The 12739-nt window shown below is 54.7% G+C and overlaps 1 protein-coding gene across 1 annotated transcript in view; it reads right to left on the bottom strand.

The window, feature by feature from the left end:
* LOC132320047 (hydrocephalus-inducing protein homolog) overlaps positions 1-12739 on the bottom strand; it is a 144128-nt gene that overhangs the window by 32834 nt on the left and 98555 nt on the right. Inside the window, exons 28-42 of the mRNA XM_059832150.1 lie at positions 12271-12401; positions 11389-11522; positions 10334-10470; positions 9345-9472; positions 9037-9228; positions 8493-8642; positions 7030-7269; positions 6581-6749; positions 5827-6018; positions 4820-4990; positions 4005-4178; positions 2634-2842; positions 2018-2170; positions 1530-1713; positions 910-1051 (exon numbers count right to left, since the gene is read on the bottom strand). Of these exons, the coding sequence (XP_059688133.1) occupies positions 910-1051; positions 1530-1713; positions 2018-2170; positions 2634-2842; positions 4005-4178; positions 4820-4990; positions 5827-6018; positions 6581-6749; positions 7030-7269; positions 8493-8642; positions 9037-9228; positions 9345-9472; positions 10334-10470; positions 11389-11522; positions 12271-12401 (2506 nt within the window). The remainder of the gene's footprint in view (positions 1-909; positions 1052-1529; positions 1714-2017; positions 2171-2633; positions 2843-4004; positions 4179-4819; positions 4991-5826; positions 6019-6580; positions 6750-7029; positions 7270-8492; positions 8643-9036; positions 9229-9344; positions 9473-10333; positions 10471-11388; positions 11523-12270; positions 12402-12739) is intronic.

Below are 12739 nucleotides of genomic sequence, written 5' to 3'. Positions count from 1 at the left end.
GTCGGAGGGTGGTGAGCAACTGTTTTCATTTGCATCACTTGTCTTTCTTGTTTGGTTTGGTTTTGTTGTTGTTGTTGTTATTTTCTTTTTTATTACAATTTGTATTATTATCATTATTTCATTTCTTTTCACTTACGAAACCGTTCTTATCTCAACCCATGAGCTTTCTTTTACTTTTCCGATCCTCTACCCCATCCCGCTGGGGCAGGGGGGCAGTGAGCGGCTGGATGGTGATTAGTTGCCAGCTGGGCTTAAAGCACGACAACTGTCTGTCCTGGAAATCACAATTTGAAGCAGCCCTAGTGACCTCCTCCCAGGGAAACAAACTTCAGCCTGGGCTGAAAGAAGTGCTGAAACACGTGTTTGCTTTAAGCAAAGCCCTCCTCGAGTTTCAGGCGGGGATTAATACAGGCTTACGCCTATCCTATGCATCCTCCTGAACACGCTGCTCTGCTGAATGGGAGCTTCTCCCGGGCTCACCTGCTGCTGCCGCAGCTGAAGGTGAGCCTAAGGACACCAGCTTTTATGGCTGGGGTCACTCAGTATGGAAAACCCTGGGAGATCGGCATGGCGAGGACTTCACCTGCGAAAGGACTGGTATCCAAACCAAGCCAGCACAGCTGTGCCTCACGCCAACCCCCAGTGTTGAAGAAGGGGGATGAAGAAGATGAGAATCGAAATAATTAACTTGGAGATACTTAGAAGCGCAGTGGCAAGGCAAGCACAGAGCCCAGCTCCCTGCGTCTCACCAGAGGAAGCTCCTTCCTCCGTTGGCCATCCTTGTGCCCCTTGTAATAGACACTTTTGGCCTTTGCTCTGTAACCCCTCTGAGCTCAACCAGGGTCTCCAGAGCAGGGAAACCCTTCAGGAACACTGTCCTGGGGAGGTACCCATGGAAGGCTTACAGACCTCTTCTTCCTCTCACGCTGGACTTGTCGTATATTGTTATCAAACTGAGCTTTCTGCTCCTCAGAGAGGGCATCATACTCTTCCTCATCCATCTCCCAGAGACGTGCTTTCTCTCTCCTGGCAGCTTCTTCCCGCTCCCATCCTTCAGCACAGACCAGAGGAGAAACCATTAGCGACCGCAAGCAGAGCTTGCTGTTCTGCGTGAGCTGCGAGGATTCACAGCTCTGCCCCGGCCCAGACTATCATTGGGCCAGGAGATACTGGGGAGCTCATATCCCAGCTCCAAAATTCAGATAATCCCCCAAACTGTCGCCGGTCAGTGAGTTCTTGTCCCTTGCTTGGCTCACGTGCACCAGCGGCGTGGGCAGCGGGCCGGTGCTTAGTTATTGAGCCACACACTTGGGCACAAGCTTTAATGTTAGAGACCAAGATAAGTTTTACAGCCTCAGCTCTGATGTATTTTAAGCAACCGGGCGCTGAGCGCTGGCTACACTGAGGCAGAATGAGGAAGGATTAAGAAAAACATTTCTGACAGGCTCTGCTGGTAACCCAGATACACATGGATAAGGTTGAGGGCTTGAGAGAGAGGATTTGAGAGGTATGGAGATGAAGAGTCTCACCTTCTTGCTCTCTTGCGGCTGTCTCCCTGGCTTTCAAAGAAGCATAATCCTGCAACAAGTTCACAAAATAGATAGAAGGCCGATTTCTGACAGCTTTGAGCAGGCAGAGGAGAGCAGACGCCGTGTTGCATGCAAAGAGGGTCTCCAGGCCATCAAACACCACTCCCTGGTAGCAGTCACTCAACTGTGAATCAAATCGAGAAGGAAGAGAGTCAGCTATCGCACGCATTGGGCTCTCAGCTAGTCAAACCCCAAGGTCAAAGGACACCAGCCATCATTGTTCCAAGCGCATCAGCTCAGACCAGCTCTGATCTTCCCCCATGCTCTGCCAACTTATGGCATCTGCAGCTTCACCCAGGGATCCCTGCACGAAGCCCAGGACTCCTCCAACAGCAGATATAAATCTCCTCCTCTCCAAATTGTACCTCTCTGTGTCTCGCTGCCTGTCTCTGTAGCAGGGACATTTCATCTGCCTCCATCCCACGTACCTGCAGCCTGTCAGAGAGGATGGCCACCAGCAGGTCCTCGGGCAGCACGCAGCTCATAAAGCCTGTCTCTCCCGTCGTGCTGCCACTGATGCTCAGCCATCGCTGCGCAGGAATGCACGGAGAGGGCGAGATGAGATTAGAACTGGATGAGCCCTGCAACATTGAGCACCACGAGAAAAATCAGCCACTTTGGAACCCCCTAAACAATTCCAGCTGCTGGGCTTGGAGTTGGGCTCTCTCAGTAACGGGAGACCAGAACAAAACTGCAGACCAGCAGCTCCAGGGGACAACCCTGGGGGTCACATCCCTCGGCCAGCAGAGACCCAAGCTTGCAAGCCCCTGGCACAGCATCCCACAGCTCTGCCCACTGCCTGCAGCCACGTTAGTCGGGACTGCACTTTGCCAACAAACCGTAAGACCCAGTAGAGTTTTTCTACTGGTGCACAGGGTTTCGTTCCCACCCTGAGCCATCCCCAGCCTGCCCAGCTGGCTCTCTGCGCTATACAGCCCGGCACCAGGCTCTGGGTGACACAGAGGCCCCACTGCAAGCAGCCTCTTCACTTCTCAAAGGCAACTGGAAGGTCCCAGGCATTAACCAGTGCAGATCACACTTCACCTGGGAGCCTGTCAGATCTGTTGGATGCTGCTTCTGGGACTGGGATGTGTGGCTATCCGTCTTCCTCTTGTCCACTGCGGCACTCACCTGGCCTCGGGAACTGACGGAATGCAGGCTGGCTTTGTCCCCAGAGCTGGACTGGCTCATGTCCGAGCTGTGCTTGGCCTCGGCGCTGGACGGCAGGCTGAGGAAGACATCTGCGTTTTGACCTGCGGAGGGGAGAGACGGCTCAGTGGGGCTGGGGACGGCCCTGTGCTTCAGGCACCCTCCACCCCAATGGGCACAGCCCTGCGCCCTCGCAGGGATGCAGCACGCGTCCCCCAGCCTGCCAGGGACTAGCAGCACTGCTTCCCAGAAGCAGCTCCTTCCTTACTTCTCTTATTAGCACGATAAACCACAACATCAGATACTGGATTTTGAAGCTACAGACTTTTCAATGCACAGCCCTATGTCCCTCCTACCAAACGGAGCAGTGTGCATGCAGGTGATGCCATTTGCACAGTACCTCCCGGGTGGACCAAGCCAAGGATTTGTCCTCCAGGACCATCGTTTCCATACCTTGCACCCGTCCTGCATTCTCACACGAAGACCGTAATACGCAGCCTTGCCCTGGCTGCAGTCACCCGTCTCCCCTGGAGTTAAATCCTCCGGTGTGGGATACCCCCACCCAGGACCCACACTCTTCTTCCTTCCACCAGCTCCCAACTCAACCAGGTTCAAAGCTGAGTGATGCAAAACTTCTCCCCACCAGAGCCAGGGTCCCCACCTCAGCCTGCAGAGCTCGGGGCATCAACTGCCCAATAAAGTTCCCTAAAAGTCTCTGGTCTCACGTGGAGAACAGCACAACATGCACGAGCTGTGCGACCTGACAGCGTGTAGGAAAATTTCTGGAGAAAAGAGCTCATCTGCAGTGTGTCTCTCATCTGAAACTCTCCCGGGAGGTTATTCTTCCCTTCCTCTCATGTTTGTGAAGCCACACTCCAAGTTAGTCCTCTAGTGCTTAACGAGCCGCTTCAGAGGGCTTTTTCCTCTTTAAAGTGGGCGGCAGTTCTACCTGACGGCCATGAGGAGGAAGCTGGATTCAGCTTTGAGGAAATATATAAAAACCCTGAGAAAAATACAGGTGTGCTTCACCGCTCCTAGGAAAAGGAACATGTGCTGAGAAGCCCGGCAGCAGTAGAAGTGTCTCTGAGCCCTTAAAATAGAGATTTTGTTAATAACCTGAGATGCTTTATGAAATGACTTTGCATTTCTACACCCATGTTCCCTAAGACACCCAAGGGCTGTCCAACTTCTTCTCTGGAGCAAGCAGAAGCGGATGGTCATGGTGGGTTTCCGAAGCGCTGCTCTGGGTTCACTGTTTCTCCTTACCGGCATCCTCCGTCTCCTTGTGGCTCTGCTCGATGGCAGCCCTGATGCACAGCTCCCGGGCACGGAGCCCTGCCGAGCTGCTCCTGTCCGAGATGGCTTCTGTCACCACGGCATCGATGGACAAGCACGCAGCACCGTAATATTTGGACAGGGCGACTGCTGCCGACGTCTTGCCTTGAGAGAGAGGAAGACTGCTTGGTGACACTTGCATATGCGGCATTTTCAGGGACAGGCTCTGGAAAGCCCCCGAACGGGATTTCAAAGTTTCAAGGACAGTCTGAAAGCAAAATGCCACTTTAGGGGAAACCACGAGGGAGGCAGCTTGAGCATGGTTAGAAGTGTTGTCCTCTAGAGCCAGGTGGATCATCTCCACTTCACATTCACCTAAAGACTTTGTCCCTTGCGGCAACCTCAACCCTGGGCCAGGCTCTGGAGCCCTGTCCCACCACCATTCAGACCGTTTGCTAGCCTGTGCTGGACGGCGCTGTCTCGGGCAACGTCTGGGCACGGTTTGGGGGTCAGTATGGGCTAGGGACTGCTCCCACAAGGCAACATGGTCACTAGGCAATGTGGTCCCAACAAGGCAACGGGGACGTGGCCACCCTGTTTGGGGGAACCAGAGCCTGGCTGTATGGACACAAGATGAGCCACGCCACTTGCGCCAGCTAGGTGAAGGCTTGGGACCGTTTAACGTACCAGCAAAGCTGTGGCTTACCTTGCTTCGCTTCAACTCATCAACCAGGCAGCACGGTCCACCAGGATACTCCTCTCCTGCTTCCCCCACTCCTTGCAGCCAAGGGCTGCAGCTCACGTACCTGTCAGGGGTGCCCCGTGGACGATGACAACAATCCCTCTGCGGTTTCGGGCTGCGCGCCCTTCTGCAGAGATATCGATGCCAAGGTGGCGGGCGATAGCCCTATAGACAGGGCTGTCATCCAGTTCTCCCGTGGCCTCCTTGCTGCTGGCGGTGCTTTGCCGATGCTCTGCTGTGTGGGACCGGGTAGAAAAGTCAGCCTCCTGCCTACCTGTGATGCTGATCATCCTCCCCATCCCCTCAGATCCTGGCAGAGAAGACTCTGCCGAAACCAACGTCACGCCCAGGGTCTCCCCGTCCCCTTCCTTAAGGCTTGTGCAGAGCAGGGTCTGCCCTAGATGCTGGGAGAGGTTCCTGTTCAGAGTATAGTAAACGGGATGGCAGAAAGAGGAAAGAATGAGCATCTGGCAATACCTAAAAGGACTGGGCCAAGTCTCCTTCCCTGAACTGTCAACATGGTCCTCATGGGAGTTTGGTCCCAGGTCCTGCTGAGTAAGCGGGGGACAGGCAGAACCGGGCATATTACACAGTCCCACGGGAGCTCCTCCATTTGGGAATCAAGCGATTATCCAAAAGCTGGATGCTTTAGGAATATTAGAGCCGCAGATGTGCTGGGCTCTGAATTCACCATAACAGCATTTACAAAGAGTTGCCACCTTTGCCCTTGGAAGGTCAGCCAAAGCCATCTTGGCTTGCAACGTCATATAGGACAGGGAGCGCGCTGCCCTGCCTAGGAAAGGGACCACCACCATCCTGATCCCAGCAGCTCCTGGGAGAAAAGGCGCTCGTTTGGCAAAGCTAGGCAAAACCTCCCTGGCCTCTCCCTTGTCTCTGCCCCAGACTCTTCTCAGGATCCTACAGACTTCATATGCAAGAGTGGATTCAGGGCCCACAGGAGCGAAGATGGCATCAGGCTGCAGTGAAGTGATGGAGGTGACGCTGAAGTCCGCCACTGAGGCCCTGTTGCCACAACAGACGTAAAATAGGTGAAGGGCTTCGGGTTATTACCTGTCCCATGTCTTTTGTCCGCACCTTCCTCCTCCTCTTCTCCACATTCAGATTTAAAGACCACCTTGTTGGAGGGGCTTTCATCAAAAACGGTGGAGGGAATGACTGAGCTATGGGATGAGATGGTGTCAACAATCCCAGCAGAGCGCTTTCCTCCTTCATCTGACCGCGTCCGGACGTCTTCAAGGTTTGCTGAGGAGGAAGGACATGGGGAGGGAAGAAGAGGGTGAACATGGCCAGGCAATCTGCTCTTTGCCATTCGCCACTTCACATGGCCACATGCAAACCACGGAAAATTTCCCAAGAAGGGAAGCTCCCAAGGCAGAGGTTCCCTGCCCAGGAAAACCTGCCCAGGCTGCCTCTGCCCTCAGGGGAATTTTGAGCTTGTGCTTTTGTTGCTGGGAAGGAGCAAATATCAAATAGCTACTGAAATTAGACCTGGTTCTACCGGCTGAAGAACTCATCCAGCCCTACTCCTTGTGGATGAGGGACACAAGGAGATATCCTGATTATTTCCCCAGTCCATGGCAGGCAGATATGAGCTTGCTTAGGCTGCACTCAGGGCTGGTAGAGGATGCACATTCCAAGCCCCAGGAATTCCTTTCACCCAGGAATTCCTTCACCGAGCTGGGGAAGAGGTGGCTGCTAAAAGCATGGACTTTCCGTGGAGAACAAGGTCACAGAGAGCTCAGGGGAGGTTGGGCTGGACTCCCTGCTGTGTCCACACTCAGGACAGCCAATGCCAAACCCTCACCATTGTCCTGGCCCGCTGGTTCCTCCGTCTTGGAGTGTGCCTGTTCACCCTGCAGTCTCTTCTGGTGCTGGTAGTATTCCAGCACCTCCGGGGGCAGCTTCTCACCCGGGGCACGTGGAGGCAGCAATAAGGTGTTGTGTGAATCGTAGTCCTTCAGTGTCTGCAGGATCTGTGTGCGCAGGGAAGAGAAACCATAGATGGGATGTGTTTCTTGACCTCCATCCCATGAACAGACTCCCCAGCCAACCCATCTTCTCCCTCATTCCTTCCTCCCAACAGCACGGACTATCCAAGCCCCTCCACAGCCTGCCAGCCCAGCTGGCTAACCCTGAAATGCCACCAGGCTTTGCCCTGGGGACTGCCTCCGTCTCCCCAGCACAAGCCTGGGAACGCTGGAGCACTGTGGAGCTACGGGATTACGCATGTGGGGACCAGACCTTCCCTCTCACCTGCTCCTCAGCAAGGTACTGCTGGTCAAACTCCAGCGAGTAAAACTCGATGGGGAACTCGCATGGGTTCTTCACTACGACCGTCCCCTCCGCCCCACGGCTGTACGGCAGCACTGCTCCCAGGTCAAGCACCGCGGGGCTGAACTCCAGCTGTGGCTCCAGCCCCTGCCCCGAGACCAGCAGCTGGAGGGGCTGGGTGCGCTGGCAAATGTTAACCTTCATCTCGCTTCTGTAGGACTTCTGAAAAGAGAGAAGTGCAGAGAGCTCCTCCATGAAGTCCCAGGGTGTTCCTGGGGACCTCTGCACCAGGGTGTTCCTGCCTGCAAACACGCCCATGCAAGGGGGAAGACGAGGGGAAACATTTGAGGCAGGGCCTCAAATGCAACCCTTGCCCCAAGGTCAGGGATGTTACCAGTACCTCTAAGGGGAATGGAAAACAGATATTAACTTACAGCAGGGGCTATGGCACCTGCATGCTGGCTCTGAGGAACTGGGATGAATGCTGGTGTGAAGTGTAACTGCATATTTGGGTATCAGATGGATCTAAAATGGACTATCAGATGTTTCCACCTAGTCATGAGGGAGCGCAATGCTCATAAGAAAGGTCCTCATGGGTGGACTCAGCTCTCACAGGACTCAGGGGCTGCTTCACCTCCTTCTTCAGGGTTATGTTGCCCAGACACAGTCCTGGCACTGCTGCATCAGGCAAACATCAGCTACATGAAGGAGGCAGATGAGCTCTCACGGGCTAGAAATAAGGGTCTTCCTCTCTGCTCAAGGCTTGGCTCTGGTTAAAGCCAGAGACAAGATGGTTACAGCTCTACTACCAATTCAAACATCCCTGGGACGCTTCCTAGGGGTGGAAACACTCGTGTCCATACTGTTACACACTGCCAGTTTCCAAGTCATGGTGGCCGCATGCAAACTACCTCTGGGAACACTCCGTCCTTTATGCTGACTCCCAAACTACCTGGGAACATGCAGGCAGGCTGGGCCAGAGCCACAGGGACCGCTGGCAGCATACCACTACAGGTGACTGTCCTGCCGTGCCCAGGAAGGGGTCTGGTGGCTGTTTTGTCTGCTGGTACCAGCAGCAGGATTAGCCTAGATCGGCCCTTCCAGGGTTAGTTATCTCCTGCGAGCGTGCCAGCTGCTCTGCACCAGGGTGTTCCTGCCTGCAAACACGCCCATGAAAGGGGGAAGACGAGGGGAAACAGGCAGATTTCCCCCCATGCGCCGAGAGGAAGCTGCACTTCAGTGCCTTGATGCTCTCTGTGCCAGCTCCTCATTGGCATTTCAAAGCCCCTCTCAGAAGAGTGCGCTGCAGGGGAAACTGAGGCACAGTGGTATGGGGCTTGCAGAAAGCTCCATGTGCAGACAGACCTCCTCTCGGGCTCCCTGAGCTGGGCTAGTTACCACACTGCCCTGCCACACCTCCTGGGGGTGACACCCGCCAATCTCACCTCTTCCACGGGTGAAAACCTGACTCGCACATTGCATCGCTCTCCCGGAGCCAGGGTTCCAGCCGAGGGCAACACCTTGAAGACACGGGGCTTGGTCTTCCACTCCTGGAACAGCTTCCGACGCACCCTCACCGGCAAATGCTTGTCCCCCTGAGCGCAAAAAAACAATTGTGTGAGGTCTCCTCGGTCTGCGAGGACAGACCCTCGGGTCCTGCAGCGCTCTGAGATACTGTCACGGTGCTGAGAGCACCCGCATCCAAACCAGCCGCAGCTACCACTGCTCTACAGCTGGAGGGAAGACATATAGGCAGGGCAGGCAGATGGGGAGGCACTGTCCTCGGAGGAGGAATGGGGGAAGATGGCAGAGAAGTGAAGCATCAGCTAGTGAACAGGTCCAGGCGAACCAGATTTGCTCGGTACTCTCTAAAGCTTCCTCACACGAGCTGTAGCCCAAGTGCTCAGGCAGCCACAGGGGCAGAAAAGGCAAGAGAGGCAATGAAAACTCAACCAAGAAGTTAGGCGCTACACGTCGTCTGCGCTTTACCTTCTTAACAGGCTCAATCACAGTGATGAACCATTTACAGGGGACCTGGAGCTGGTTGTGGAGCTGCACAGTTTCTTCCCGGCACTGCCCACACTGGACAGCGGAGAACTCCAGCCTGTCCCTGGAGAGGCAGAGGGACGGCACAGTCACGTAGGCACGGAGGCGGACATGAAACGTGGGGCCTTCTGCTACCTAGCAAAGGACAGAGCATCCAGCTGAGAGCCTGAGTGACACCTCCTGCTGTCCCCAACCTGCTGCCTGCCCCAAAAGGTGGTGCGGGCACAGGGAGGTGAGGGACCATGAGGTACCTTGATGGGCAGGAGCACGTCCACCTCTCCCAGGGGCAGGTTGGCACTTTGTGGGTCAAAGCGCACTTCAAACGTCTCAGTCTCGCAGTAGGGCAGGTGCTTCACATGGTCCAGGTCCACGCTGAAACCTTGAACAGAGGAAAATAAAACAGCTGAGACACTCAAGCGACATGAAATGTGTCACAAGCACGTTAAGGCCATACAGGTGTCCTGGCTGGCAGCTCTGTGAAGAAGAGGGCTCTTTGCCTCTCCGGAAAAGCCTGCCACTCTTTCTCCCTTGTCACCTGTCAAGGAGAAAGGCTTTTCACAGCCACAAGCCAAGGTCCGCATGGTAAAAAGGAAACATTAGCTGAGGAACACTGGTAATTCCTTATCAGGCATCCCAGGGAAGGATGCCCAGACCTCTGCAAAGGAGAACTTCCAACTACGATTCCCACGTGCTGTGGTGCTCCCTGGAAAACAACTTAAGAGGAGACACCTAACCAGCCCTCAGACACAGTGAGTCACCATTTGATGGCACTGCAGCCTTACCTCAAGGCCTGTTTCGGAAGTCTATTTTGATACACCAGAGGACCTCACAGACTGTTTTCTCAATAAAGGCTGAACAGAAGTGCTGTGACATTATGAACTCTAAACCAAAGCACTTCCAAACCACCAAGGGGCCATCTGTTTGCAACGCAAACCTACTGACTGCACAAAAACTCAGACGATGCTCACGGTAGCCAAGAGCAGAACATGCTGAGAGGTGACCACAGTGATCAGCACATCCAGCCCCTGCAATCACGTGTTAGGGGAGCCACAGGCAGGCCACGTCTCTGGGCACTGCTGGCCAGGAGAACTCAGGCTCCAAAGCACCAAGCAGGGGGTACTAAGCAGGACAAAGCTATACAAACAAGCACTCAAAAAACGTCCCCATGTCCAGTGGCTTAAGCCAATCTGTCAGAGACAGCTCCTTCAAGCCCACGTGAAGTCTCCCCAGCACTGGTTACCTGTGTCACACAGGACCCGTCCATCGGCGCAAAAGGTCACGGGGAACTGCCCGGTGTTGGTGATCTTCACAACATGCGTGTGAATGTTCCCGAGAATGATGTAGCCGAAGTCCAGGACGTACTCGGGCAGCTCAGCTCTGAAAGGAGGAGTAAGGAGAACCCTTAAACCACAGCCTGGCTACGTTTCCAAGTGGATGGAAGATGCAAATAAGATGGATATTTCTGTATTCACTGCTGTAAAAACTCAACTCTAGCCAGTGAAACCCAAGCCTGACCACCTGGTAATAAGTCTTTGGTAAGTCATGGGGAGTCTAGGTCCTAGCTTTTGTCAGCTACCAATGGGACCTTAACAAAAAATTAGGTTGCACTGCTCTGCAACCAGATCTGTCCCCAGAGGAGCACCGGTAAATGCAGTAACCAACACCTCCAAGATTCGTGGGAAGGTCCTTTGCCAGAGCAATCCCACTCAGGAAAACACCTAAACAATCTGTTTTGCAGAGCCTCTTCTTCCTGAACTGGAGCCTACGGTGCCCGTCCCTCATCATGAAGGAGCAAAAGGAAGGACCAAGTTACCTAGGTGAGCCCTGCAGTCCCACCAGCACCCAAGCCACCCGATTTAGGGCTTCTCAAGGGGTTGTCAACCTGTGCCGTTCCCTGCTCTTTTTGTTTAGTGTGAGCTGTTAGTTGGAACAAAGATGCCAGCTTTGAGTCGCCTCTTTTGGAGCTGGTCAGCAGGGATGGTGCCTGGGCTGTCTGGGCTGTCTGGGCTGTCTGGGCTGCCTGGGCTTGATGGTCTGCACTGGACCCCCTTAGCTCTAAGAACAGAACCCATCATCTGTGGGGAGCTGAGCATCCCCAAAGCTCGGGGTGGCACTATAGAGGTGAGGACACTCAGCTGCTCACAGGGAACATGTAAATCCATCAGGATCAGACCCTTTCTGAAGCCCCCAGCTATTCCCAGCTCTGCAAACACAAAGAGCTCTCAGGAGCAGGGGTGTGCCGCCGGGTGTTACCCTCGGGGTGCCAGGAGATAGGGTACGGGAGTCCCCACTAACTTGAGAAGCCTCCGACGAGCACGCTGGTCAAAGACAGTGTCCTGTGGGGAACCAGAGGCAAGAGCTTTTTGCTGCTCCAGGGCGTGTTCCTCTACCAGCAGCTGCTCCATCTGCATCTGCAGCCAAATGTCAAACTGAGGAAAGCAAAGACAGTGGCTGGTTAGCAAAGGTCCTTCCCAAGGGAGAGGCTTGTCTCTGAAAGAGGATCCCACCCTGCTTTTGTTGAAGGGGGTGATGGGGTCCTCCTGTCTCCCTGCTCAGTGTCTCTGACACCTCCCGCTCTCCTAGCCAGGACCTTATCTGGGGGGAAATGAACTCCAGCATCTTCGCCTGTCCGGTCACTGTTATAAAAGCTGATCTGGCCAGACAAACGACAGACAAGCCAGGAACCTGCCAGCGCTCCAAGTATTTGCCTGCCCCCAGCCACTGCCAAAGCAGCTTGGACAAAAGCTCTCTCCAAAAGGGAACCACGACGAAGCTGGTGCCTCTTGGAAACGAACCCTGACAGCGCGGTCCCAGGGCACAGTCAGGCTGCTGCTATGAAGCTCTGTAAACCTGGCAGGGCTTGGGGTGTGAGCCACAAACACCCCAGCCATGACCTGCATCTCCATTCACAAAGTACCATAAATTCAATCACGTCAGCATGGTCTTCAGGATCTCCCCCTGGGGTAGTCTGGAAGCTGGTGCATCTACAGGAGGGACAGCTACCAGAGGTGGGCAGCCCCCGGGGCAACGCTGAGCTGATGCCTGATCATGGCCAGATGCGGGCAGGGAGGTCCCAAGTGCCAGCAGGGCCCCAGGAAGCCTGCTGCAGGGTGCAAGGGGCCCAAGTGACACGGCGGAAGGGTGGCACATGACAAACAGGGCAGCAGCCGTTCTCACCACGGTGCCCGAGTCGTCCGTGGGTGGCTCCACGGCTGCAGCCTCCACCAGAGCAGCTGCTTCATCTCTCTGGCCGTCCTTTTTCATCTTCTCTTTCACCTCCCTGAGGATCCTCTCATACTTTTCATTTCCTGAAGGAAGAAAACATCCACAAATAGAAGGGTGAGCGCAGCACCATTCTCACTTAAGCTGGGAAGTCCCACTCCCCCGATGCTGGGCTCTCCCAGAAACAAACTCCTCGAGCAACCTATGGAAAATGGATGCTGCGACTCCCCTCTGAATCCTGATGTTCACTCCCACCCATCTTCCTCCCCACATAGGAGCATCTCATCGCCCGCAATGTGATGCAAAGCCAACCCTGCCAAAATCCCTGCCAGCCTGACAGCTTTCCCAAGCTTTTCTGTCTAGGCATCATCTTTCCAGGCCACCAACAGATACGCTGGCAAGCTCTGCAGGATGGTTCCCGGGG

Source organism: Gavia stellata, chromosome 33 (assembly GCF_030936135.1).
Source record: "Gavia stellata isolate bGavSte3 chromosome 33, bGavSte3.hap2, whole genome shotgun sequence".
Classification (NCBI taxonomy): domain Eukaryota; kingdom Metazoa; phylum Chordata; class Aves; order Gaviiformes; family Gaviidae; genus Gavia; species Gavia stellata.
Note: the sequence above shows the minus strand (reverse complement) of the source record. Positions and strands in the feature narration are given on the sequence as shown.